We start from the raw sequence: 27,768 nt of genomic DNA on the forward strand, positions 1-27,768 counted from the left end.
CCTTCTTCTAACAAAAATTTTGAATACATTTTATTTTTTTTTAGAAACAAGATGAAGAGATCACACGCCTGAGGAATGATTTTGAAAGACAAGTAAAAGGTCAGCTATGGTTATTAAGTTATGTGCCCCCTACGTGGTAGATGTAAAAACTCCGATCTTCTTTTCTAAGGTGTTGCATCTGCAGACCATGTCTATGAACGGCCATTTTCTGCCCCAGCGACTCTCGAAGCCTAGAATTTCTGTGAAGTTTGCTTCTGTTCACAGTGACTTATAAATGAGTCTTTACTCCTCCAATCTCACATGCAGAAATTGAATCCAAATATGAAAAGAAGATGCAAGTGCTGCGAGACGAACTAGAGCTCCGTAGAAAGACGGAAATTCACGAGGTTGAGGAAAGGAAGAACGGACAGATCAACGCCCTGATGAAGAACCATGAGAAGGCCTTCAGCGACATCAAGAACTACTATAATGACATCACTCTCAACAACCTGGCTCTAATCAACTCACTGAAGGTATGAAAAGCAAGGAAGCCTCCATAGTGTTGGAGTCAGAAGATATTTATTAGCAAATCTAACCTGATCAATTGTCCATGTAGATTTTAATTGATACCTGGCCACTTTGTCAGGATGGTTGCCTGGGAGGGACCGATTTGTAGATCCAGATCTGCTTTTACTCACCACTGTGAATCAACCCCAATTTTTTACAGCTAGAGGTTAATCTAGGATTTAATGGGCTAGTGTTGATATTTGGATCCATATCAACTACACTTGGCTTTTCATGGGAGACACATGGTTGGTCCATACACTAAACAGTTGCCTTTAGATCTCCTGTCTCGCAGACATTAAATGCCCGGAAGTTGATCAGGGGTCGTTTTACTAGCCTGATCATGCAGGCTGATTGCACCATCATGCAGACAGAACAATTGTTAATACTATTAATATCAGTGTTCTCTGCAGCACATGTCCTGTTTACAAGGGGTGATGTGCTGCCGAGAATGATGATTTTTAAGCAGGCTTAAAAATAATTTCACCCGACCAACGAGCGTTTTGCTTGCTCGTCGGGTTTAGACAAGCAGATAATCGAGAGCTCTCATTTCCATATAATCGGCTTATGTTAATAGGCCATTAGCCTAGGCATAAGGTACCGTTACACTAAACGACTTACCAACGATCACGACCAGCGATACGACCTGGCCGTGATCGTTGGTAAGTCGTTGTGTGGTCACTGGGGAGCTGTCACACAGACCGCTCTCTCCAGCGACCAACGATCAGGGGAACGACTTCGGCATCGTTGAAACTGTCTTCAACGATGTCGAAGTCCCCCTGCAGCACCCGGGTAACCAGGGTAAACATCGGGTTACTAAGTGCAGGGCCGCGCTTAGTAACCCGATATTTACCCTGGTTACCATTGTAAAAGTAAAAAAAAAAAAACACTACATACTCACATTCTGATGTCTGTCACGTCCCCTGCCGGCGTCCACAGGGTTAAAACTGCTTTCGGCAAGAGCGCTGCTATGCACGCGCTGCTGCCGAGAGCTTCCCTGCAATGACTGACTGTGTCGGCGCCGGCCGTAAAGCAGAGCACAGCGGTGACAGACATCAGAATGTGAGTATGTAGTGGTTTTTTTAAACTTTTATAATGGTAACCAGGGTAAATATCGGGTTACTAAGCACGGCCCTGCGCTTAGTAACCCGATATTTACCCTGGTTACCAGTGAACACATCGCTGGATCGGCGTCACACATGCCGATCCAGCGATGACAGCGGGTGATCAGCGACCAAAAAAAGGTCCTGATCATTCCCCAACGATCTCCCAGCAGGGGCCTGATCATTGGTCGCTGTGACACATAACGAGATCGTTAGCGGGATCGTTGCTAGGTCACCAAAAGCGTGACGTTGCAACGATATCGTTAACGATATAGTTATGTGTGACTCAGCCTATACACATTAAATGGCTGTCTGATGGCTATTCCTCACAATTCCCCATACACGTGCACTCTCAACCTGACCAAGCATGCACGGGCTGGGAGTACAGATAGTGTAGTGAGCCAGTCTCCAAGTGGCAACTTATCACTCTTAAAAACAAAGAACCAGGCATGTTAAAATCCAATTACTGAATCGCTTCCCATATATATAATTGAGTTTGGCTGACGTTCCTTTAATGTGTATGGCATCTTAATGGGATTGTCCTGGAGAGAACACCTGAGCGCTCAGCTGAATGAGGACTCCTGGGAGAGACTGCCGAGATGGTTGGACCTGAAGAATTGGCATTTAGTTTAGCGGGGCTTTAGTTTTTAAACACATTTGGATTAACCTGATAAGCGGTGCCTGGTGGTCTCATTATAGAATTGTCACACACCTTCACCTGATCGGCACAGGCATGTATATGACAGAGATAGATGTGGACCAAGAGATCGAATGTTCTTGATTTTCGCAGGTTTCTGATTATTTTACTTTGTAATAAAACAACCTTTTATATGATCTTCATTACAGGAGCAGATGGAGGAGATGCGGAAAAAGGAAGATCGCTTAGAGAAAGAGATGGCGGACCTCCAGCAACAAAACCGTCGCCTCACTGAGCCCCTGCAGAAGGCTCGCGAGGAGGTAGCCGAACACCAGAGACAACTAACCAATTATGAAAAGGACAAGGCATTTCTGATCGTAAGTGTCTCACCCTGCCCGTGCAATGCGCCATGACCAGTCTTCTCACCAGGACACACCATTTCATGCCGGAATCACTCCGCTCTTGCATCCATATCCGCAGCAGCTTAATATCTTTTCGATTGGCTCACCAGAGTGTTTGCCTTGAAGGAAATCGTCCTGTTGGAACATGCTGTGCCCTGGTCATCTTATCTTCTTCCTGTGCAGTCCATGTTTAATGGATTTCCAGAGTTTTCCATGTTACGTTCATTCTTTTGGAGAGCAGTGTTTGCCGGGACATTATAGCTATTTATATTTGCAGGACAGCAGGAGGTAATTTATCACAGATAGTCACATCTCATCCTATTAATGTCCATAGAAGAGCATTGTATAGCAATGCAGGTTGTGGGGCGGCAGTCTGGACAATTGCCCAGGTTTGGAAGTATGGGAACAAGCTGGAGCCATATTATCTAGGGGTGTACGGCGGTATTATTTGGGACGTGGATTGTGGTTTTATATCAGAGGATAAACTGGATGATGCAAGTTATCTGAAATATATTCAAAATTGAGAGTCCTTAGTGGTTGATTCTGGCCAGGGGAACATGAAGATCAATCAGTGGCACCCCTGCCCTCGTCGTCCAGGAGCTGCCTATACATCGGCCTCATGAGGTAGGACGTTTACTGGTACCTGGAGGAATCCATGTCCCAATGCACCAAGGTAATGTGCTGAGGATTGCATGCCTGTACTTGACTGCAGTTAGGGTAGCTGTAGTGACAAGGACACGAGCAAAATGAATAACTAGTCAGGAAGGATAACTAGGGAGAAATTGTGTGTGGCCACTACCTGCAGATCCATTCCCTTTTTAGTGGTTGTTTTTCTTTTCATCTAGTGCGCCACTTTCTTATCTTAGTAATTATACATATCTGTACACATATGAGGACAGCGAGAAAGTAATCACTGTATATCCAGTTCTTATCTCCTTATAAGCCGACTTGTCACTCTCTGTCAAAACAAACATCTGCGCGCAACATGGCAGCAGCTCATAAATAAATCATTGTTAATTGTTTACTGACTCCCTACAGAGCACAAAATCACGTCTGAAATCAGCCGAGAAAGAACTAGAAGATCTGAAATGGGAGCACGAAGTATTAGTGCAAAGGTTCCAGAAGGTGAGTGTCAGCTCCCGAGCTGAAGAATGTGATGTGGCGTGCTATCCGCCATTGTAGTCTGCCATTATATGACCTTTAGTGTTGTGAACAGACCCAAATTGTGAATTAATACCATATGCCACGAGTAGGAACGCGGCTAAATTACACATACCATGTGCGCTGCAAATATTTGTAGCATGCTGGGGCTTGTAGTTTCACTACTGTTGCAGTCTATTGATGCAAACTTATAAAGTCAACAGATATAAACATACACCTAAATGATGCATGGGGGCATTGAAAGTGAAAATTCAGTTTGATATAGACAGGACTTGGGAGTCCTCGAAAGATGTCCAGACCATAAAGTATTCTGGGTTCTGTAGTTCCATGATAGTGTTAGGAAGGTGCTGAATTCAGAGGATATAGACGTCAATGAGATTTCTTTGAGTGCTCAGTTTGTTCCATATTGCTCCATAGATCCAGAGCGAGCGAGACGAGCTGTACAATAAATTCACAGCGGCAATTCAAGAAGTTCAGCAAAAGAACGGCTTTAAGAACTTACTACTGGAAAGAAAGTTACAGGCACTGGGAGATACTCTAGAGAAGAAGGAAGCGCAACTTAACGAGGTGCTGGCAGCATCGAACCTGGACCCGGTCGCTCTGAGTACCGTCACTCGCAAGCTGGAAGTACGAGATGCTCGGTCGCTGTAGAAAAGACCTGTACAGATTTTTTTATGTACAAAATGATTTGATTTTCTTGTTTTGCACAGGATGTGTTAGATACCAAGAATAACGCCATTAAGGATCTGCAGTATGAACTGGCCAGAGTATGTAAGGTAAGGATTCATTGCAGTGGGAGTACTGGTGAAGCAATCACCTCTAGTCTAGTAACACAATAGTGCTCATGATATATGATAAAAGGAGATACATTGCATTTATTTTAATGAGTACGTTCACACCAAACAGAATCCACATTAAAGCGAATTCTGAGTATTTGAAGGATTTTTTTATGTGGATTTTGAAGTGGATCTAATCCCAAATCCCCATAAAAAAACTCAGTCTGAATATACCCTACAACTAGAAAGGCATCCTAATTAATTACAGGGAGCAGATACATTCACATATTGTCCATGTGGAAGGAACCATATTGCTAAGAAGGATAGACACATCATCAGAAGCATTTATGCAACTTGCTGTCACGCAACTATAATTGAGCTGCAATTTTGCTGTAGAAAAAAACATCAAAATCGCAGACAAGTCAAGTGCTAGTCAGTCGCATGCATTGAAGTCTATGTCAAGTGAGTTGTTATCACCATCGACAGAAAATCGGAAATATTTGCAACTCCTCAAATTGAACGCTGCACAATATGCCTGGCCTTAATGAACCCAATTGCATCCTCTATGTGATCATATAGGTGACCTCATGTCTGCTGGTTAGATGGATCATATTAGTGTCGGAGGTGGAAAACAAGGGCAATCAAGTTCCTGGATGGAGACCTGGGCCTGTGTGCATAACAGCTCTTCATAAATGGGGAAGCGTGGAAGTGCTGCTTGTGGTGTAATGCTTCCTTTTCCTTCCACATTGGGAGCTGTGAGACACTGCTGTGTGGTGTCCATCATACACACGACTTATCCTATTTATTAGGACTGACGCTGGATACTTTCCATGACTCCAATAGATGCTATTATACAGAAGTTACAAGTCCAGTAATGTCATAATTTTCCCTTTCCTATATGTAGGATTTGGAATGTCGGCTCCAGTTTTTTTAAAAAACCTTTTTTCTCCTTGCCAGGCTCACAATGACCTGCTCCGGACGTATGAAGCCAAGATGAGGGCATTTGGAATCCCTGTAGAAGAGCTGGGTTTTAAGCCTCTGGAGTGCCTGGTACCTGGACAGACCTTTGGGCAAGGGCCGGCAGGCCTGGTAGCAGCCAGCACTTAAAGCTGTACAGACCTATTTTTTCCTATCCAGAAGAACAATGTATCATCTGATCTGTACTGTCCTAACACTTGCACATCGAGACGGCACAGAGTATTTATTTTTTTAAACAAAGCCTTTAAATATTCTTTAATCCATTACAAAAAAATAACAAAAACAGTGACGCGCCTTTTATTTTTAGGAGGTGACCTCAGGCACATGTCTGTTGTTGTTAACCCCTTCATGACGCAGCCTATTTTGGCCTTAATGACCTTGCCGTTTTTTTGAAATTCTGACCAGTGTCCCTTTATGAGGTAATAACTCAGGAACGCTTCAACGGATCCTAGCGATTCTGAGTTTGTTTTTTCGTGACATATTGGGCTTCATGTTAGTGGTAAATTTAGGTCGATAATTTCTGAGTTTATTTGTGAAAAAAACGGAAATTTGGCAAAAATTTTGAAAATTTCGCAATTTTCACATTTTTAATTTTTATTCTGTTAAACCAGAGAGTTATGTGACACAAAATAGTTAATAAATAACATTTCCCACATGTCTACTTTACATCAGCACAATTTTGGAAACAAATTTTTTTTTTGCTAGGAAGTTATAAGGGTTAAAATTTGACCAGTGATTTCTCATTTTTACAACAAAATTTACAAAACCATTTTTTTTAGGGACCACCTCACATTTGAAGTCAGTTTCAGGGTTCTATATGGCTGAAAATACCCAAAAGTGACACCATTCTAAAAACAGCACCCCTCAAGGTGCTCAAAACCACATTCAAGAAGTTTATTAACCCTTCAGGTGTTTCACAGCAGCAGAAGCAACATGGAAGTAAAAAATGAACATTTAACTTTTTAGTCACAAAAATGATCTTTTAGCGAAATTTTTTTTATTTTCCCAAGGGTAAAAGGAGAAACTGGACCACAAACGTTGTTGTCCAATTTGTCCTGAGTACGCTGATACCTCATATGTGGGGGTAAACCACTGTTTGGGCGCACGGCAGGGCTCGGAAGGGAAGGAGCGCCATTTGACTTTTTCAATGAAAAATTAGCTCCAATCTTTAGCGGACACCATGTCGCGTTTGGAGAGCCCCCGTGTGCCTAAACATTGGAGCTCCCCCACAAGTGACCCCATTTTGGAAACTAGACCCCCCAAGGAACTTATCTAGATGCATAGTGAGCACTTTAAACCCCCAGGTGCTTCACAAATTGATCCGTAAAAATGAAAAAGTACTTTTTTTTCACACAAAATTTCTTTTAGCCTCAATTTTTTCATTTTCACATGGGCAACAGGATAAAATGGATCCTAAAATTTGTTGGGCAATTTCTCCTGAGTACGCCGATACCTCATATGTGGGGGTAAACCACTGTTTGGGTGCACGGCAAGGCTCGGAAGGGGAGGCGTGCCATTTGACTTTTTGAATGGAAAATTAGCTCCAATCGTTAGCGGACACCATGTCGCGTTTGGAGAGCCCCTGTGTGCCTAAACATTGGAGCTCCCCTACAAGTGACCCCATTTTGGAAACTAGACCCCCCAAGGAACTTATCTAGATGCATAGTGAGCACTTATAACCCAGGTGCTTCACAGAAGTTTATAACGCAGAGCCGTGAAAATAAAAAATAATTTTTCTTTCCTCAAAAATGGTTTTTAGCCCAGAATTTTTTATTTTCCCAAGGGTAATAGGAGAAATTGGACCCCAAATGTTGTTGTCCAGTTTGTCCTGAGTACGATGATACCCCATATGTGGGGGTAAACCACTGTTTGGGCGCACGGCAGGGCTCGGAAGGGAAGGCACGCCATTTGGCTTTTTGAATGGAAAATTAGCTCCAATCATTAGCGGACACCATGTCGCGTTTGGGGAGCCCCTGTGTGCCTAAACATTGGAGCTCCCGCACAAGTGACCCCATTTTGGAAACTAGACCTCCCAAGGAACTAATCTAGATGTGTGGTGAGCACTTTGAACCCCCAAGTGCTTCACAGAAGTTTATAACGCAGAGCCATGAAAATAAAAAATAATTTTTCTTTTCTCAAAAATGATATTTTAGCCCACAATTTTTTATTTTCCCAAGGGTAACAGGAGAAATTGGACCCCAAAAGTTGTTGTCCAGTTTCTCCTGAGCATGCTGATACCCCATATGTGGGGGTAAACCACTGTTTTGGCACACGTCGGGGTTCGGAAGGGAAGTAGTGACGTTTTGAAATGCAGACTTTGATGGAATGCTCTGCGGGCGTCAGGTTGCGTTTGCAGAGCCCCTGATGTGCCTAAACAGTAGGAACTCCCCACAAGTGACTCCATTTTGGAAACTAGACCCCCAAGGGAACTAATCTAGATGTGTGGTGAGCACTTTGAACCCCCAAGTGCTTCACAGAAGTTTATAACGCAGAGCCGTGAAAATAATAAATGTGTTTCCTTTCCTCAAAAATATTTTTTTAGCCCAGAATTTTTTATTTTTGCAAGGGTAACAGGAGAAATTGGACCCCAAAAGTTGTTGTCCAGTTTCTCCTGAGTACGCTGATACCCCATATGTGGGGGTAAACCACTGTTTGGGCACACGTCAGGGCTCGGAAGGGAAGTAGTGACATTTGAAATGCAGACTTTGATGGAATGGTCTGCGGGCGTCACATTGCATTTGCAGAGCCCCTGATGTGCCTAAACAGTAGAAACACCCCACAAGTGACCCCATTTTGGAAACTAGACCCCCGAAGGAACTAATCTAGATGTGTGATGAGCACGTTCAACCCCCAAGTGCTTCACAGAAGTTTACAACGCAGAGCCGTGAAAATAAAAAATCATTTTTCTTTCCTCAAAAAAGATGTTTTAGCAAGCAATTTTTTATTTTCACAAGGGTAACAGGAGAAATTGGGCCCCAATAGTTGTTGCCCAGTTTGTTGTGAGTGTGCTGGTACCCCATATGTGGGGGTAAACCACTGTTTGGGCGCACGTCAGGGCTCGGAAGGGAAGTAGTGACATTTGAAATGCAGACTTTGATGGAATGGTCTGCGGGCATCACGTTGCATTTGCAGAGCCCCTGATGTGCCTAAACAGTAGAAACACCCCACAAGTGACCCCATTTTGGAAACTGGACCCCCGAAGGAACTTATCTAGATGTGTGGTGAGCACTTTCAACCCCCAAGTGCTTCACAGAAGTTTATAACGCAGAGCCGTGAAAATAAAAAATAATTGTTCTTTCTTCAAAAATTATGTTTTAGCAAGTAATTTTTTATTTTTGCAAGGGTAACAGGAGAAATTGGACCCCAACAGTTGTTGCCCAGTTTGTCCTGAGTATGCTGGTACCCCAAATGTGGGGGTAAACCACTGTTTGGGCGCACGTCGGGGCTTGGAAGGGAGGGAGCACCATTTGACTTTTTGAACGCAAGATTGGCTGGAATCAATGGTGGCGCCATGTCGCGTTTGGAGACCCCTGATGTGCCTAAACAGTGGAAACCCCTCAATTCTAACTTCAACACTAACCCCAACACACCCCTAATCCTAATCCCAACTGTAGCCATAACCCTAATCACAACCCTAACCCCAACACACCCCTAACCACAACCCTAACCCCAACACACCCGTAACCCTAATTCCAACCCTAATCCTAACCCTAATCCTAACCCTAATCCCAACCCTAACCCTAATCCCAACCCTAACCACAACTGTAACCCCAACACACCCCTAACCCTATCCGTAACCCTAACCACAAGCCTAATCTTAACCCTATTTCCAACCCTAGCCCTAATTGCAGCCCTAACTCTAAGGCTATGTGCCCACGTTGCAGATTCGTGTGAGATTTTTCCGCACGATTTTTGAAAAATCTGCAGGTAAAAGGCACTGCGTTTTACCTGCGGATTTACAGCAGATTTCCAGTGTTTTTTTGTGCGGATTTCACCTGCGGATTCCTATTGAGGAACAGGTGTAAAACGTTGTGGAATCCGCACAAAGAATTGACATGCTGCGGAAAATACAACGCAGCGTTTCTGCACGGAATTTTCCCCACCATGGGCACAGCGGATTTGGTTTTCCATAGGTGTACATGGTACTGTAAACCTGATGGAAAACTGCTACGAATTCGCAGCGGCCAATCCGCTGCGGATCCGCGGCCAATCCGCTGCGGATCCGCGGCCAATCCGCTGCGGATCCGCGGCCAATCCTAACCCTAACCCTACCCCTAACCCTACCCCTAGTTCTAACCCTAGTTCTAACCCTAACCCTAGTGGAAAAAGAAAAAAAAAATATTTTCTTTATTTTATTATTGTCCCTATCTATGGGGGTAATAAAGGGGGGGTTTATTTATTATTTTTTTTATTTTGATCGCTGTGATAGAACCTACCACAGCGATCAAAATGTACTTGTAATGAATCTGCCGGCCGGCAGATTCGGCGGGCGCACTGAGCATGCGCCCGCCATTTTGGAAGATGGCGGCGCCCATGGAGAAGACGGACGGGCACCGGGAGCCTCGGTAAGTACAGGTCCTTCTCAAAAACTTAGCATATAGTGTTAAATTTCATTATTTACCATAATGTAATGATTACAATTAAACTTTCATATATTATAGATTCATTATCCACCAACTGAAATTTGTCAGGTCTTTTATTGTTTTAATACTGATGATTTTGGCATACAACTCCTGATAACCCAAAAAACCTGTCTCAATAAATTAGCATATCAAGAAAAGGTTCTCTAAATGACCTATTACCCTAATCTTCTGAATCAACTAATTAACTCTAAACACATGCAAAAGATACCTGAGGCTTTTAAAAACTCCCTGCCTGGTTCATTACTCAAAACCCCCATCATGGGTAAGACTAGCGACCTGACAGATGTCAAGAAGGCCATCATTGACACCCTCAAGCAAGAGGGTAAGACCCAGAAAGAAATTTCTCAACAAATAGGCTGTTCCCAGAGTGCTGTATCAAGGCACCTCAATGGTAAGTCTGTTGGAAGGAAACAATGTGGCAGAAAACGCTGTACAACGAGAAGAGGTGACCGGAACCTGAGGAAGCAGTGGACTGAGTCTGGTGTGGAAACATCCAGAGCCACAGTGCACAGGCGTGTGCAGGAAATGGGCTACAGGTGCCGCATTCTCCAGGTAAAGCCACTTTTGAACCATAAACAGCGGCAGAAGCGCCTGACCTGGGCTACAGAGAAGCAGCACTGGACTGTTGCTAAGTGGTCCCAAGTACTTTTTTCTGATGAAAGCAAATTTTGCATGTCATTCGGAAATCAAGGTGCCAGAGTCTGGAGGAAGACTGGGGAGAAGGAAATGCCAAAATGCCTGAAGTCCAGTGTCAAGTACCCACAGTCAGTGATGGTGTGGGGTGCCATGTCAGCTGCTGGTGTTGGTCCACTGTGTTTCATCAAGGGCAGGGTCAATGCAGCTAGCTATCAGGAGATTTTGGAGCACTTCATGCTTCCATCGGCTGAAATGCTTTATGGAGATGAAGATTTCATTTTTCAGCACGACCTGGCACCTGCTCACAGTGCCAAAACCACTGGTAAATGGTTTACTGACCATGGTATTACTGTGCTCAATTGGCCTGCCAACTCTCCTGACCTGAACCCCATAGAGAATCTGTGGGATATTGTGAAGAGAAAGTTGAGAGACGCAAGACCCAACACTCTGGATGAGCTTAAGGCCGCTATTGAAGCATCCTGGGCCTCCATAACATCTCAGCAGTGTCACAGGCTGATTGCCTCCATGCCACGCCGCATTGAAGCAGTCATTTCTGCCAAAGGATTCCCGACCAAGTATTGAGTGCATAACTGAACATTATTATTTGATGGTTTTTTTGTTTGGTATTAAAAAACACTTTTATTTGATTGGTCGGGTGAAATATGCTAATTTATTGAGACAGGTTTTTTGGGTTATCAGGAGTTGTATGCCAAAATCATCAGTATTAAAACAATAAAAGACCTGACAAATTTCAGTTGGTGGATAATGAATCTATAGTATATGAAAGTTTAATTGTAATCATTACATTATGGTAAATAATGAAATTTAACACTATATGCTAATTTTTTGAGAAGGACCTGTATAAGGGGGGGGAGATCGGGGCACGGGGGGGGCGTCGGAGCACGGGGGGGGTGACATAGGAGCACGGAGGGAGCGGACAGGAGGACGGGGGAGCGGAACACAAGACGGAGGGGACTACGGGACAGATCGGTGGCTTGGGGGGGCGATCGGTGGGGTGGGGGGGGCTCACATCAGTGTTTCCAGCCATGGCCGATGATATTGCAGCATCGGCCATGGCTGGATTGTAATATTTCACCAGTTTTTTAGGTGAAATATTACAAATCGCTCTGATTGGCAGTTTCACTTTCAACAGCCAATCAGAACGATCGTAGCCACGGGGGGGTGAAGCCACCCCCCCGGGCTGAAGCACCACTCCCCCTGTCCCTGCAGATCGGGTGAAATTGGAGTTAACCCTTTCACCCGATCTGCAGGGACGCGATCATTCCATGACGCCACATAGGCGTCATGGGTCGGATTGGCACGGGTTTTCATGACGCCTACGTGGCGTCAAAGGTCGGGAAGGGGTTAAAGGCGTTATCCAGGCTTCAGATACATTTTTATGGTAACTCTATGCAACTGCAGATTTGTCAAACCTGACCGTGAGTACTGAGAGAAGCAGATAAAAATCTAGCTGGCACGTGACCTCGGCCACCTGTCAGGATTTGACAATCTGCAGACATATAGAGCAACTCCAGAAATTTATCTCGTGTCCAGAAAACTCCTGTAAGTATCTGTACCAGTATGTCTGTCATCTTTCTATATTATTTCAAAACACTCTTTTTCGGTGATTTCTTTGTATCTCCGTTCATACTGCACCCACACACACAAATGATACACCATTTGAAAGGTAAACTTGCCCCCTTAAAATAGCCAAACAAACCACACATCCAAGATGTGATCAGAAAAAAACTAACACTTTAAACATTAATTTTCATAAACCTGCAGTAAGGAAAAATGACCTGCAAGTGGCACCACACTACCCCAAAGCATACTACCACAAAGCTGAAACAAATCCTAACATCTGCCTTGGGGTCTTTCCAGCTTGCCGATCTCCTTGCCCAACCGATTTTAGGCAGACACATATATAATATTTGCTACATCTGTGGAAGTAGAATAAAAGTAAAACTTTACCTGTTTTAAGACTTCAGCTTTAAAACTGAAGATATGAATGAATGTAGCCTAAAAGGGACCTGACAGGTTCTAAACCATCAGATTTTCTGTATTATTGGACAGTCATTGAAAAGTCTATCTTCCTTCTAAGGTTGCAGCTTATTAGTGACCTGGAGTCACCTCTGGTTCCAAGTAAAAAACTGCAGCGTTGACATAACTCAGACTGTACATTGTTTCCTGATGGGAGAGATTGGTGGAAACAACCTTGCAAAAATTGTAAAAAAAAAAAACAACCATAGGGAAAAAAGTAATATAATTTGCAGAGATTTTTAAAGGGATATTGCCAATTATTATACAATGGTGTAAATACGCTCACTTATGGGGTCAATTCTACAGGGAGCTGCTCCGTTCACATACATAGGGCTGTGTTGCACTTTCCTACACTGCTGATAGATGGCAGTGCTGCTGTGGAGGGAGGAAAAATGCTGCTGCCCGTGTTCTTTTGCAAGGTCCTGACAATCAGACCCCTTCCTGATCAGTAAGTAAAATACCATTATGTTTAATGTTGGGGGATCTCCTTTAGGTTGGAGTCACACACAACGTGTAAAAAATTGGTCCGTTTTACACTGACGAGAATTGCAGAAATGTTCCCTGTATGTCATCCGTGTGCAATGCGAGGAATGCGATTTTCTCGCATGTAAGTATCCTTGTGACAGCCGTATGGTGAGATTTTCTCGCCGGCTTGCAAAGTGGACATATAATGGATCCATGGGCTCAAATATTCGCGAAAACATATATATATGTCAGTGACACACATACCTCTCTGTGTTCATCATCTCATTAAATACATTTACATTTGACCAGCTTAATTTTCCTGAAATTGCCTGCGCCCCCGACATCCAATGTGCGAAAATTTCGCACGGGCCAACTAGTCTGTACATACTTTAATATTTGGAGTTCAAAAAAGGGCTGTGGAGTCGGTAAGCCAAACCTCCGACTCCTCAATTTCCATGACTCTTGACTCTGAATCCACGACTCCGACTCTCTCATACGTGGCTCATGTGTAAGTGATAAATTTACTTTAGTAAAATGGTAACATCAAGCTTTTAATCATTATTATGATACAATAATCAAGCCACTAAGATAGACCATAAATATATTTATTGGAAAACAACTTTAGAGCAAAAAACTTTTGCATATTTACAATCTATTATACACTATTCAGTAAGTGGGAAAAAAAAAACAGTTTAAAACAAAAACTTACTGAATAACATTTGTGCAGTCTCTGAATTTGTTCTGAGAAATAGCATCGCCTCCATCAGATCCTACTTCATAGATGACCTCAAATCTGCCCTAATTATTTTAAGGCTAGAGAACAACCTCTCTACACTAACTTGGGCTGGTGGCAAAGCGGTAACCACATGGGCAACATCTCTAACAATTTCAGGGTGTAAAGGAATTGCCTTGTGCACAGTCGGTTTTGATGAACAATTGAACTCTTCTACTTCTTTGAGAGCAAGTGAAAAATGTTGCTGAAATATGGTCAATCTGTTTTCTATGGGAGTGGAATCTTTTTCCCTGCGGCAACGCTTTGCCTGCTCCATGTGGTCCAAATACTTTTCGAAATCAAACTCCTCATCTGATGTATTTTAGAAATTGTAGTCAGTGATTGTAATGGTACCGGCTCTAGTTTTTTCTGACCATCCCATAAATGCTGAGAGTCCTATTGATGATCTGGCAAAAAATAAACTCTCAGGCACCATGGTGGCTCAGTGGTTACCTTAATTGCCATCCTTCACTTGGTCCTTAGTTCAACTCTGAGGTTGATAAGATTCCTCTTCAGACATCTTTGAAAATGAAATCAGAGACCTCAAATGAAACCTGCTCTTCCTTTTCATGACCTGTCTTTGGGTACTGATAGGCATATTGATGACTTATCCAGTGGTTAGCTCAATTACTTTTCAACACTTGGGTCCATAGTTCAATTCTGGCTAAGGTCAGAGTAATTCTACTTCTCGATTGTACTTTAGAAATTGCAAATTGACCTGCCCTAGTAGTTCCTGATCTTCCCATTGGTGCTGCGAGTCATATCTATGAATTTTGTTAAAGGTTGTCTTCCGAGCAGCACAGTAGCTCAGTGGAGAACCCTGGTGCTTTGCAGCATGGGAGTCCATAATTCAAACCCCACCAAGGGAAATTGCAAATGGACCTGCTCTAGTTTTTCCTGGTAGTAATATCAATTACTTTGCGAAAGGTCATCTTCTGAGCAGCACGGTGGCCCAGTGGAAAGCACTGGTGTTTTGCAGCATATGAGTCCATGATTCTAATCCCACCATGGGAAATTGCAAATGGACCTGCTCTAGTTTTTTTTTGATCTTCCCATTGGTGCTGTTAGTAATATCAGTGACTTCGCCCAAAAAAAATTTCCGAGCAGCTCGGTATCCAAGTGGAAAGCACTGATGCTTTTCAGCATGGGAGTCCAGGGTTCAAATCCCACCGTGAGAAATTGCAAATGGACCTTCTCTATTTTTTCCCGATCTTTCCATTGGTGCTGCGAGTCATATTTATGATTTTGACAGCAGTTATCTTCCGAGCAGCACAGTAGCTCAGTGGAAAGGACTGGTGCTTTGCAGCATGGGAGTCAACGTTTCAAATCCCACCACAGGACATTGCAAATGGACCTTCTCTAGTTTTACCTGATCTTCCCATAGGTGCTGGTGATAATATCAATGACTTTGCCAAAGATTATCTTCTGAGCAGCACGGCGGCCCAGTGGAAAGCACTGGTGCTTTGCAGCATGTGAGTCCATGGTGTAATCCCACCATGGGAAATTGCAAATGGACCTGTTCTAGTTTTTCCTGGTGCTGGTAGTAATATCAATAACTTTTCCAAAGACTCCTTCCTGAGCAGCACGGTGGCTCAGTGGTTAGCTCGATTACCTGCCAATGCTTGGATCCTTAGTTCAATTCTGACTCTCAGTTGTTCTAGTTTTTCATGATCTTTCCATTGGTGCTGAGTTATATCAGTGATTTTGCAAAAGACTCTGTTCCGAGCAGCATGGTGGCCTAGTGGAAATCCCTGGTGCTTCGCAGCATGTGAGTCCACGGTTCAAATCCCACCATGGGAAATTACAAATGGACCTGCTCTAGTTTTTCCTCATCTTCCTGGTGCTGGTAGTAATATCAATGACTTTGAAAACATTATCCTCTGAGCAGCACGGTAGCCCAGTGGAAAGGACTGGTGCTCTGCAGCATGGGAGTCCATGGTTCTGATCACACCATGGATGACAGTTGCAGGGAGTTTGTATGCTCTCCCTGTGCTCAGATTGTCTGTCACCTGTGCTCCAAAGACATACAGGAAAGGAAGTGTTGTGGCTAATGATGTGTTTCCTGTGCATTGTCCAGGAGGGCTGCTTGCCTGTCCCCCCTTTGGGCAAGTATCCTGATTGTATCAATGTTCTGACACAATTAGCAACAAATTGATTTGTATATAAGCAGCTCAGTGCAAGCTGTGAAAACGCCTTTTTTGGACTTATGGAAAAACATTTTCCTATCATTTCAATAAATTCTGATGTTCCTCCAATCCTCAGAATAGGAGCTATCCATCAATGGCCCCTACAATGTATGTCTTTCGAGAATGGGTGGCAGATAATCTGAGCATGGGGAGAATATACAAACTCCTTGCAGATGTCATCCATGGTGAGATCAGAACCGTGGACTCCCATGCTGCAGAGCACCAGTCCTTTCCACTGGGCTACCGTGCTGCTCAGAAGACAACCTTTTCAAAGTCATTGAAATTACTACCAGCACCAGGAAAAACTAGAGCAGGTCCATTTGCAATTTCCCATGGTGGGATTTAAACCGTGGTCTCAAATGCTGCAAAGGACCAGGGCTTTCTACTAGGCCACCATGCTGCTTGGACTAGAGTCTTTGGCAAAATCATTTATATGACTCATAGTACCAATGGGAAGATCATGAAAAACTAGAACAACTCAGAATTACACTAAAGACCCAAGCATTGCCAGGTAATCGACCTACCCACTGAGCTACGGTGCTGCTCTAGAAAGAGTCTTTGGCAAAATCATTGATATTACTACCAGCACCAGGAAAAACTAGAAGAGGGACATTTGCAATTTCCCATGGTGGGATTAGAACTGCAGAGTCACACGCTGCAAAGCACCAGTCCTTTCCACTGGGCCACCGTACTGCTCAGAAGACAACCTTTGTTGAAGTCATTGATATTACTACCAACACCAGGCAGCTCAGGAAAAACTAGACGACGATGTCCATTTGCAATGTCCCATGGTGGGATTTGAACTGTAGACTCAAATAGCTGCAAAGCATCAGGGATTTCCACTGGGCCACCATGTTGCTCTGAAGAGAAACTTTGGCATAATCATTGCTATGACTCGCAGCACCAATGGGAAGATCAGGAAAAACTAGAGCAAGTCCTTTTGCAATTTCCTATGGTGGGATTTGAAACTTGGACTCCAATGCTGCAAAGCACCAGTCCTTTTCACTGAGCTACTGTGCTGCTCGGAAGATAACCTTTCGCAAATTCGTTGATATGACTCGCAGCACCAATCTGAAGATCAGGAAAAACTGGAGTATGTCTGTTTGCAATTTCTCTTGATGGGATTTGAACACAGAACTCCCATGCTGCAAAGCACCAGTGCTTTCCACTGGGCCACCATGCAAAGTCGCTGATATTACTACCAGCACCTATTGGAAGATCAGGTAATACTAGAGAAGGTCAATTTGCAATTTCCCATGGTGGGATTTGAACCGTGGACGCAGCACCCGGCGTACCCGGGCAAGTGCCGGGGCCCTGGCGAGACAGGGGGGCCCATTCAGGGCCGGCATTAGGGGCAGGCAGCTGCCAGTGCCTAAGGCCCCCGCTCCTCCAGGGGCCCTCAGCTAGCGGCACATCACGCAGCTGCTATGGGGCCCCTGTGAGGCAGGGGGGCCCGCCTGTCGCAAGCACCAACTTCCCCGCCGCCGCTTTGAACTTCCCCACTCTGACACTGCCGCTGCAGGTGCGCGATGACGTCATCGCGCACTCGCTGTGTGAGGCAATGCAGCGGCAGCCGCCGAGACCAGAGCAGGGAGGGAGGGAGCAGAGCGGCGCGGGAACGTTGAGAGGTGAGGAGTGTTTTTTTTTTTTTGTAACTATAACAGTGACGGTGAGTACTGGACTATGGGGCCATTCTTGGGGGAGGGGGGCTGTGCTGTATACTACATGTCTGCTATATACTACATGTCTGTGCTATATACTACATGGGCCGTGTTATATACTACGTCGGCTGTTATATGCTACGTGGGCTGTGCTATATACTACATGGTTGTTCTATATACTACGTGGGCTGTGTTATATAATATGTGGCTGTGCTATGTCCTGCATGGCTGTGCTATATGTGATCATGAATCGTGGTATGTGTTTAAAGGGGGGGCCCACTAAGACTCTTTCGCCCGGGGCCCTCAAAAACCTGGAGCCGGCCCTGCGTGGACGCACATACTGCAATGCACCACTAGTTCCCACTGGGCCACCATGCTGCTCAAAAGTTAACCTTTGGCAAAATCATTGATATGACTAGCAGCACCTATAGGAAGATCAGGAAAAACTAGAGCATGTCCAGTTGCAATTTCCCATGGTGGGGTTTGATCCCGGGACTCCCATGCTGCAAAGCACCAGTGCTTTCCATGGGGCTACAGTGCTGCTCAGAGGCAAATCCATGTCAAAGTCATTGATATTACTACCAGCACCTATGGGTAGATCAGGAAAAACTAGAGCAGGTCTATTTGCAATTTCCTATGGTGGGATTTGAACTGTGGACACTTAGCTACTGTGCTGCTCTTAAGAAAACCTTTGGCAAATTCTTTGATATGACTCACAGCACCAATGGGAAGATCAGGATAAACTAGACCAAGAACTTTCCCATGGTAGGATTTGAATCCTGGACTCCCATGCTGCAAAGCACCATGCTTTCCACTGAGCTACTGTGCTGCTCGGAAGATAACTTTTGGTAAAATCATTGATATGACTCTCAGCACCGATGAGAAGATCAGGAAAAATTAGAGCAGGTCCATTTTCAATTTCTAAAGTACAACTGAGAGGTAGAATTACTCAAACCTCAGTCTGAATTGAACTAAGGACCCAAGCATTAAAAGGTAATCGAGCTAACCACTAAGCCAACTGAGACTTACCTGATAGCTACGTCATCAATATGTCATCAGTGCCCATCGACAGGTCATAAAAACCTAGTGCAGGCCCATTTGCAATTTCTAAAGTACAACTGAGAGGTAGAATTACTTAGGCCTCAGTCAGAATTGAACTAAGGACCAAAGTATTGAAAGATAATCGAGCTAAACTGAGAGGTACAACTGAGAGGTAGAATTACTCGGAACTTAAAGGGAACCTATCACCCCGTTTTTTAAAGATTAGATAAAAATAGTGTGAAATAGGGGCAGAGCTGGGCTTTACATTAGTGCCTTTTCGGTGCCTTTACACCCCCGTTAGGCTGCCGAAATACCTTTGTGAAGTGGCCGTTTTGTCCTGTCACTCAAGTTGGTCAGGTCGGATGGGCGTGGTCACAGCGCCGTTTCTCCCCCAGATCAGGCTCATCATTACGTTGGTGGCGTAGTGGTGTGCGCATGTCCAAGGTCCCGAATCCTGCACAGGGGAGTGAAAATAGCAGCGATGTCCGTTATTTCATTGGTGGTCGGTGGGCGCGGCCATCTTGCTTTGGCCGCGCGTGAGCAGAAGCGGCGCTCTGCTGGCCGCGGCTTCAGGAAAATGGCCGCGGGCATCCGCGCGTGCGCAGATGGCTATCGCGGCGGCCATTTTCGTGAAGCCGAGATGCGAACTCTGCTTCACGAAAATGACCGCCGCGATAGCCATCTGCGCATGCGCGGATGCCCGCGGCCATTTTCCTGAAGCCGCGGCCAGCAGAGCGCCGCTTCTGCGCACGCGCGGCCAAAGCAAGATGGCCGCGCCCACCGACCACCAATGAAATAACGGACATCGCTGCTATTTTCACTCCCCTGTGCAGGATTCGGGACCTTGGACATGCGCACACCACTACGCCACCAACGTAATGATGAGCCTGATCTGGGGGAGAAACGGCGCTGTGACCACGCCCATCCGACCTGACCAACTTGAGTGACAGGACATAACGGCCACTTCACAAAGGTATTTCGGCAGCCTAACGGGGGTGTAAAGGCACCGAAAAGGCACTAATGTAAAGCCCAGCTCTGCCCCTATTTCACACTATTTTTATCTAATTTTTAAAAAACGGGGTGATAGGTTCCCTTTAACCAGCATTGAACTAAAGCACTGAAAGGTAATTGAGCTAACCACTGAACCACCATAGCATTACCTGATGGCTAGGTCATCAATATGCCTATCAGTACCCACCAACAGGTCATGAAAAGGAAGAGCAGGTTCCCTCATGGTCACTGATTTCATTTTCTGAGATGTGTCTGAGGAGGAATCTCATTGTTCTTGGTCAGAGCTGAACCAATGAAAACAGCAACAAGAAAAAGAAAGCAACAGTGTTACCATGCTGCTCCATGGGTGCTTAACCACCAGCAACAGCAGGCTGTGCACCTATCTATGAGATGGGAACAAAAGTCTCTGTGTTCTCTGACGAGAGACCGGCGAGAGCAGCCGTTCACTGTGGACATTTCTGACACGTCCACGTACTAGAAAACATCACGTAATAATCTCCAGAGCTCGGTGCACAAGTGGCCTAAATCCATCCCATTCTTGAATAGAGCAGAGGTATGCGGGCTTATCCTACACTACATTCATTTTCTATGGGATTTTCTGGAAATAATGGAGCTCTGCTTTCTCAGATCGACCCATAAACAATGAATGGAGCAGAGATGCACGGGCTTATCCACCACTGTATTAATTGTCTACGGGACTATCTGGAAATAACAGTGCTGTGTTCTCAGACAGTCCCATAAACAATGACGAGCACAGTACAGGTCCTTCTCAAAAAATTAGCATATAGTGTTAAATTTCATTATTTACCATAATGTAATGATTACAATTAAACTTTCATATATTATAGATTCATTATCCACCAACTAAAATTTGTCAGGTCTTTTATTGTTTTAATACTGATGATTTTGGCATACAACTCCTGATAACCCAAAAAAACTGTCTCAATAAATTAGCATATCAAGAAAAGGTCCTCTAAACGACCTATTACCCTAATCTTCTGAATCAACTAATTAACTCTAAACACATGCAAAAGATACCTGAGGCTTTTAAAAACTCCCTGCCTGGTTCATTACTCAAAACCCCCATCATGGGTAAGACTAGCGACCTGACAGATGTCAAGAAGGTCATCATTGACACCCTCAAGCAAGAGGGTAAGACCCAAAAAGAAATTTCTCAACAAATAGGCTGTTCCCAGAGTGCTGTATCAAGGCACCTCAATGGTAAGTCTGTTGGAAGGAAACAATGTGGCAGAAAACGCTGTACAACGAGAAGAGGTGACCGGACCCTGAGGAAGATTGTGGAGAAGGACCAACTCCAGACCTTGGGGAACCTGAGGAAGCAGTGGACTGAGTCTGGTGTGGAAACATCCAGAGCCACCGTGCACAGGCGTGTGCAGGAAATGGGCTACAGGTGCCGCATTCCCCAGGTAAAGCCACTTTTGAACCCTAAACAGCGGCAGAAGCGCCTGACCTGGGCTACAGAGAAGCAGCACTGGACTGTTGCTAAGTGGTCCCAAGTACTTTTTTCTGATGAAAGCAAATTTTCCATGTCATTCGGAAATCAAGGTGCCAGAGTCTGGAGGAAGACTGGGGAGAAGGAAATGCCAAAATGCCTGAAGTCCAGAGTCAAGTACCCACAGTCAGTGATGGTGTGGGGTGCCATGTCAGCTGCTGGTGTTGGTCCACTGTGTTTCATCAAGGGCAGGGTCAATGCAGCTAGCTATCAGGAGATTTTGGAGCACTTCATGCTTCCATCGGCTGAAATGCTTTATGGAGATGAAGATTTCATTTTTCAGCACGACCTGGCACCTGCTCACAGTGCCAAAACCACTGGTAAATGGTTTACTGACCATGGTATTACTGTGCTCAATTGGCCTGCCAACTCTCCTGACCTGAACCCCATAGAGAATCTGTGGGATATTGTGAAGAGAAAGTTGAGAGACGCAAGACCCAACACTCTGGATGAGCTTAAGGCCGCTATTGAAGCATCCTGGGCCTCCATAACATCTCAGCAGTGTCACAGGCTGATTGCCTCCATGCCACGCCGCATTGAAGCAGTCATTTCTGCCAAAGGATTCCCGACCAAGTATTGAGTGCATAACTGAACATTATTATTTGATGGTTTTTTTGTTTGTTATTAAAAAACACTTTTATTTGATTGGACGGGTGAAATATGCTAATTTATTGAGACAGGTTTTTTGGGTTATCAGGAGTTGTATGCCAAAATCATCAGTATTAAAACAATAAAAGACCTGACAAATTTCAGTTGGTGGATAATGAATCTATAATATATGAAAGTTTAATTGTAATCATTACATTATGGTAAATAATGAAATTTAACACTATATGCTAATTTTTTGAGAAGGACCTGTATGAGCAGCTCAACTTCCAAAGACATACTGTTAGGATGTGAGTCCTGGAGGGGCAATAATGTCTGAAAAGTGAGACTGTTCTTATGAAGCATAATAAATAAGCATAATGATTGTACAGCACATTACAGACATCACTGCACCCATCAGGGGTCATATCTCCTACAGGTCTGTCTTCAGAACATGGGAGGAAACCCACAGAGTCACACAAAATCAGGGCTGTGGAGTCGGTAAGCCAAACCTCCGACTCCTCAATTTCCAGAACACCAACTCTCCGACTCCCTCATACGTGGCTCATGTTTAAGTGATAAATTTACTGTGGTAAAATGGTAACATCAGGCTTTTAATCATTATTATGATACCATAATCAATCCATTCAGATAGAACATACTGTAAAATATATTTATTGGAAAACAACTTTAGAACAAAAAACTTTTCCATATTTACAATCTATTATACGCTATGCAGTAAGTGGAAAAAAAAAGTTTTCAAAAACGTACTGAATGACATTTGTGCAGTCTATGAATTTGTTCTGAGAAATAGTATTGCCTCCATCAGATCCTCCTTCATAGATGACCTCAAATCTGCCCTAAATATTTTAAGGCTAGAGAACAACCTCTCTACACTAACTTGGTTGGTGGCAAAGCAGTAACCACATGGGCGACATCTCTAACAATTTCAGGGTATAAAGGAATTGCCTCGTGCACAGTCAGTTTTGATGAATGATTGAACTCTTCTACTTCTTTGAGAGAAAGTGAAAAGTTGACCATATTTCAGCAAAATCTGTTTTCTATGGGAGTGGAATCTTTTTCCCTGTGGTGACGCTTCGCCTGCTCCATGTCATCCAAATACTTGTCGAAAACAAACTCCTCATCTGATGAGGATGAAGAAGCAGCAGCAGCACTGGCAGGACCCCAGCCTTCTTGCTCTTGGCCATCCATGCAGCGTGTGCACAACAAAGCGCATGTGATGAATAGGAAAGAGGTGTGAAGCAGCTTCAACAAGATCATCTCCATCAGTAGTGTTCATGCCCAGCGGTGCCAAGAGAACCAAAGAGAAACTGGTATAAATGTATGAGGGAGAAAGAGGGACGAAATGGGCCCCAAGAGACAACAGTCAGGTCCTCTACAGCTGCACTGTGCTCCGTAAGATGGATGGCTGATAGATGATGTAAGCGTTATGGATAGATAGGATCAGGGCCGCCATCAGGGCATTTACTGCCCTGACTGGTGTATGGGGCCCGATGACCAGAGATGGGCCGCATCGGGCCCCAGCAGCAGGCTTCTGCCGGTGCAGTAACTGAACCTGCATCCAAGACGCTGGTTCAGTTAAACTATTGCGGTGTGGGCCCGGGCCCGCATGGCAATAGTTAAAAGCTGCCAGCCAATCGAAGGCTGGCATCTGAGATCGGCATGCACATCGCTGGCGTATGATGTAATTGTCATTCTCCGGCGAGTGCTCGCTTGGACTGCATTAAGGGAACTTTGATGCACTAGCGGAGCCAGTTAAGAAGAAAGTTTTTTTTATTTTTGTTGGAAGTGGCAAGCCTGGGGCAGAATGGGAAACAAGGGAGCAGGATGGGAGACACGAGGGGAACAATGGAGACACAGGCGGAAGTATGGAGGCACAGCGGGAAGTATGGAGACACGGGGCAGAATGGAGATACAGGGGGAAATAATGGAGACACGGAAGTATGGAGACACGGGGAAGAATGGAGATAGAAGGGGAAGAATGGCGACACGGGGGCGGGATGGGAGACGGGGGCAGGATGGGAGACACGGGGGCAGGATGGGAGACACGGGGGCAGGATGGGAGACACGGGGGCAGGATGGGAGACACGGGGCAGGATGGGAGATACAGGGGGCAGGATGGGAGACGGGCAGGATGGGAGACACGGAGGGCAGGATGGGAGATACAGGGGTAGGATGGGAGACACGGGGCAGGATGGGAGATACAGGGGGCAGGATGGGAGACGGGCAGGATGGGAGACACGGGGGCAGGATGGGAGACACGGGGCAGGATGGGAGATACAGGGGGCAGGATGGGAGACGGGCAGGATGGGAGACACGGAGGGCAGGATGGGAGATACAGGGGTAGGATGGGAGACACTGGGGTAGGATGGGAGACACGGGGCAGGATGGGAGATACAGGGGGCAGGATGGGAGACATAGTGCAGGATTGAGACAAATGGGGCAGTCAGGTAAGGAGAAAGGTTTTTTTTTATTTTTATGGAAAACGGCAAGCCGCAATATGTTTTGATGGCAGGATGGAGACACATTGGTCAGGATGGAGACACAGTGGTCAGGATGGAGACATGCGGCAGGATCTTGGGGTAGGATGGAGACAAATGGGGCAGGATCCAACATCACATGGGTCAGAATAGATACTCATGAGGACAGGATAGGAGAACATATGGGGCAAAGATGGGAGAACATATGGCTGGAGCCAGGAATGAGACGGGGGCCAGGATGGGGGATATTGTTACTATAAGGGCTAGTTAAGGAATATTTTTACTGCAGTGATGTATTTTAATTGTTTTTGAGGATACTGTTTTAAATGCGGGGGGCGCTCCTGTTACTGGTGCAGAGTGACACTATGTCACATTTTTTTCTTCATCTGGTGTAGTTTAGAAGTTGGGAAAAAAATAAGTAATGTGTTCTGCAAGCGGTGCTCTAGCTGTGTTATTTCCTGCAGAGATGAGCCCTGGCTGGAAGTGATGGAGGTCTGTGCTAGATGAAGATGAAAAGCAAAGAAGAAGGACTTCACCTAGAGATGTCACTGGTGAGTCAGTGTTACCTGTTCACTGACACTATACACTCTATACTATATACAGAGCTCCTGTGTACAGTGTCACCAATGATCACTGTATTACCTTTACACAGATACTATATACAGAGCTCCAGTGTATAATGTCATTGATCACAGTATAACCTGTACAATATATAGAGTTCTCGTGTGTATAATGTTACTATTGATCACTGTACTACCTGTACACTAATACTGTATGTAGAGATCCTATATGTCACCTGGATCACTATATTACCTGTACACTGACACTACACAGCTCTGGCAAAAATTATGAGACCACTGCAAAATTTTCAGTTTGACTTTTCTCTTTATAGGTATATTTTTTAGTAAAATGTAAATTGCTCTTTTATTCTATAAACTACTGACATGTCTCTGAAGTTCCAAACAATACAATTTGCATTTTCTGAAAATGAGAACTGGTCAAAATAACCAAAAAATGCATTGCTTGCAGACCTCAAATGATGCAAAAAAGCCAAGTTCATAATCATTTAAAAACAACAATAGTAATGTTTTAACTCAGGAAGAGTTCAGAAATCAAAGTTTTGTGGAATAACCACGATTTTTAATCAGCTCTCATGCATCTTGGCATGCTTTCCACGTGTCTTTCACACTGCTTTTGGGTAACTTTTTGTCACTCCTGCATCATACATCATGCAGGAGCCCCTACATTCTAGCATCTGTCCCTACCAGGAGCCCCTACATTCTAGCATCTGTCCCTACCGGGAGCCCCTACATTCTAGCATCTGTCCCTACCGGGAGCCCCTACATTCTATCATCTGCCCCTACCAGGAGCCCATACATTCTAGCATCTGTCCCCTACCAGGAGCCCCTACATTGTAGCATCTGTCCCTACCAGGAGCCCCTACATTCTAGTATCTGTCCCTACCAAGAGCCCCTACATTCTAGTATCTGTCATCTACCAGGAGCCCCTACATTCTATCATCTGCCCCTACCGGGAGCCCCTACATTCTAGCATCTGTCCCTACCGGGAGCCCCTACATTCTAGCATCTGTCCCTACCGGGAGCCCCTACATTCTAGCATCTGTCCCTACCGGGAGCCCCTACATTCTAGCATCTGTCCCTACCGGGAGCCCCTACATTCTAGCATCTGTCCCTACCGGGAGCCCCTACATTCTAGCATCTGTCCCTATCGGGAGCCCCTACATTCTAGCATCTGTCCCTACCGGGAGCCCCTACATTCTAGCATCTGTCCCTACCGGGAGCCCCTACATTCTAGCATCTGTCCCTACCAGGAGCCCCTACATTCTAGCATCAGTCCCTACCAGGGGCCCCTACATTCTAGTATCTGTCCCTTACCAGGAGCCCCTACATTCTAGCATCTGTCCCTACCGGGAGCCCCTACATTCTAGCATCTGTCATCTACCAGGAGCCCCTACATTCTAGCATCTGTCCCTACCAGGAGCCCCTACATTCTAGCATCTGTCCCTACCAGGAGCCCCTACATTCTAGCATCTGTCCCTACCAGGAGCCCCTACATTCTAGCATCTGTCCCCTACCAGGAGCCCCTACATTCTAGCATCTGCCCCTTACCAGGAGCCCCTACATTCTAGCATCTGTTCCCTACCAGGAGCCCCTACATTCTAGCATCTGTCCCCTACCAGGAGCCCCTACATTCTAGCATCTGCCCCCTAACAGGAGCCCCTACATTCTAGCATCTGTCCCCTACCAGGAGCCCCTACATTCTAGCATCTGTCCCTACCAGGAGCCCCTACATTCTAGCATCTGTCCCCTACCAGGGGCCCCTACATTCTAGTATCTGTCCATACCAGGAGCCCCTACATTCTAGCATCTGTCCCCTACCAGGGGCCCCTACATTCTAGCATCTGTCCCTACCAGGAGCCCCTACATTCTAGCATCTGCCCCTACTAGAATGCTAGAATGTAGGGGCTCCTGTTAGGGGCAGATGCTAGAATGTAGGGGCTCCTGGTAGGGGGCAGATGCTAGAATGTAGGGGCTCCTGGTAGGGACAGATGCTAGAATGTAGGGGCTCCTGGTAGGGACAGATGCTAGAATGTAGGGGCTCCTGGTAGGGGCAGATGCTAGAATGTAGGGGCTCCTGGTAGGGGCAGATGCTAGAATGTAGGGGCTCCTGGTAAGGGACAGATGCTAGAATGTAGGGGCTCCTGCTAGGGACAGATGCTAGAATGTAGGGGCTCCTGGTAGGGGCAGATGCTAGAATGTAGGGGCTCCTGGTAGGGGCAGATGCTAGAATGTAGGGGCTCCTGGTAGGGGACAGATGCTAGAATGTAGGGGCTCCTGGTAGGGGCAAATGCTAGAATGTAGGGGCTCCTGCTAGGGACAGATGCTAGAATGTAGGGGCTCCTGGTAGGGGTATTGGGGTTGAACAATTAATATAATGTTCAATTCTCTAGTTGCCTACTCCTGGCCTAATGGATATTGATCATGTGCACTAAAGAAATACACCAGACACAGTCAGCTGTAACTCTCCTTGATCAATGTGTGGCTCAGCTCCAAGAAGGGCTTTATTAGTGAGAGCACAATGTTATATATCTCCT

At 45.2% G+C, this 27,768-nt stretch overlaps 1 protein-coding gene across 2 annotated transcripts in view; it reads left to right on the top strand.

Annotated features, from left to right (window-relative positions):
• Positions 1–12,587, top strand: part of DRC4 (dynein regulatory complex subunit 4) — an 84,548-nt gene extending 71,961 nt beyond the window's left edge. The window contains exons 5-12 of one of the 2 annotated variants that reach the window (XR_013221671.1): positions 45–99; positions 307–512; positions 2,493–2,660; positions 3,723–3,809; positions 4,263–4,472; positions 4,556–4,621; positions 5,579–5,935; positions 12,241–12,587. Coding sequence is in view for 1 of the 2 variants with exons in the window: in XM_077288475.1 (XP_077144590.1) it covers positions 45–99; positions 307–512; positions 2,493–2,660; positions 3,723–3,809; positions 4,263–4,472; positions 4,556–4,621; positions 5,579–5,728 (942 nt within the window). In the remaining variant the exon portion in view is untranslated. Of the gene's footprint in view, positions 1–44; positions 100–306; positions 513–2,492; positions 2,661–3,722; positions 3,810–4,262; positions 4,473–4,555; positions 4,622–5,578; positions 7,344–12,240 lie in introns of those variants that run through there. The other variant, XM_077288475.1, reaches the window with a different exon arrangement.
• Positions 12,588–27,768: the final 15,181 nt, after the last annotated feature.

The sequence above is a fragment of the Ranitomeya variabilis genome, chromosome 2, assembly GCF_051348905.1.
Source record: "Ranitomeya variabilis isolate aRanVar5 chromosome 2, aRanVar5.hap1, whole genome shotgun sequence".
Taxonomy (NCBI): Eukaryota; Metazoa; Chordata; class Amphibia; order Anura; family Dendrobatidae; genus Ranitomeya; species Ranitomeya variabilis.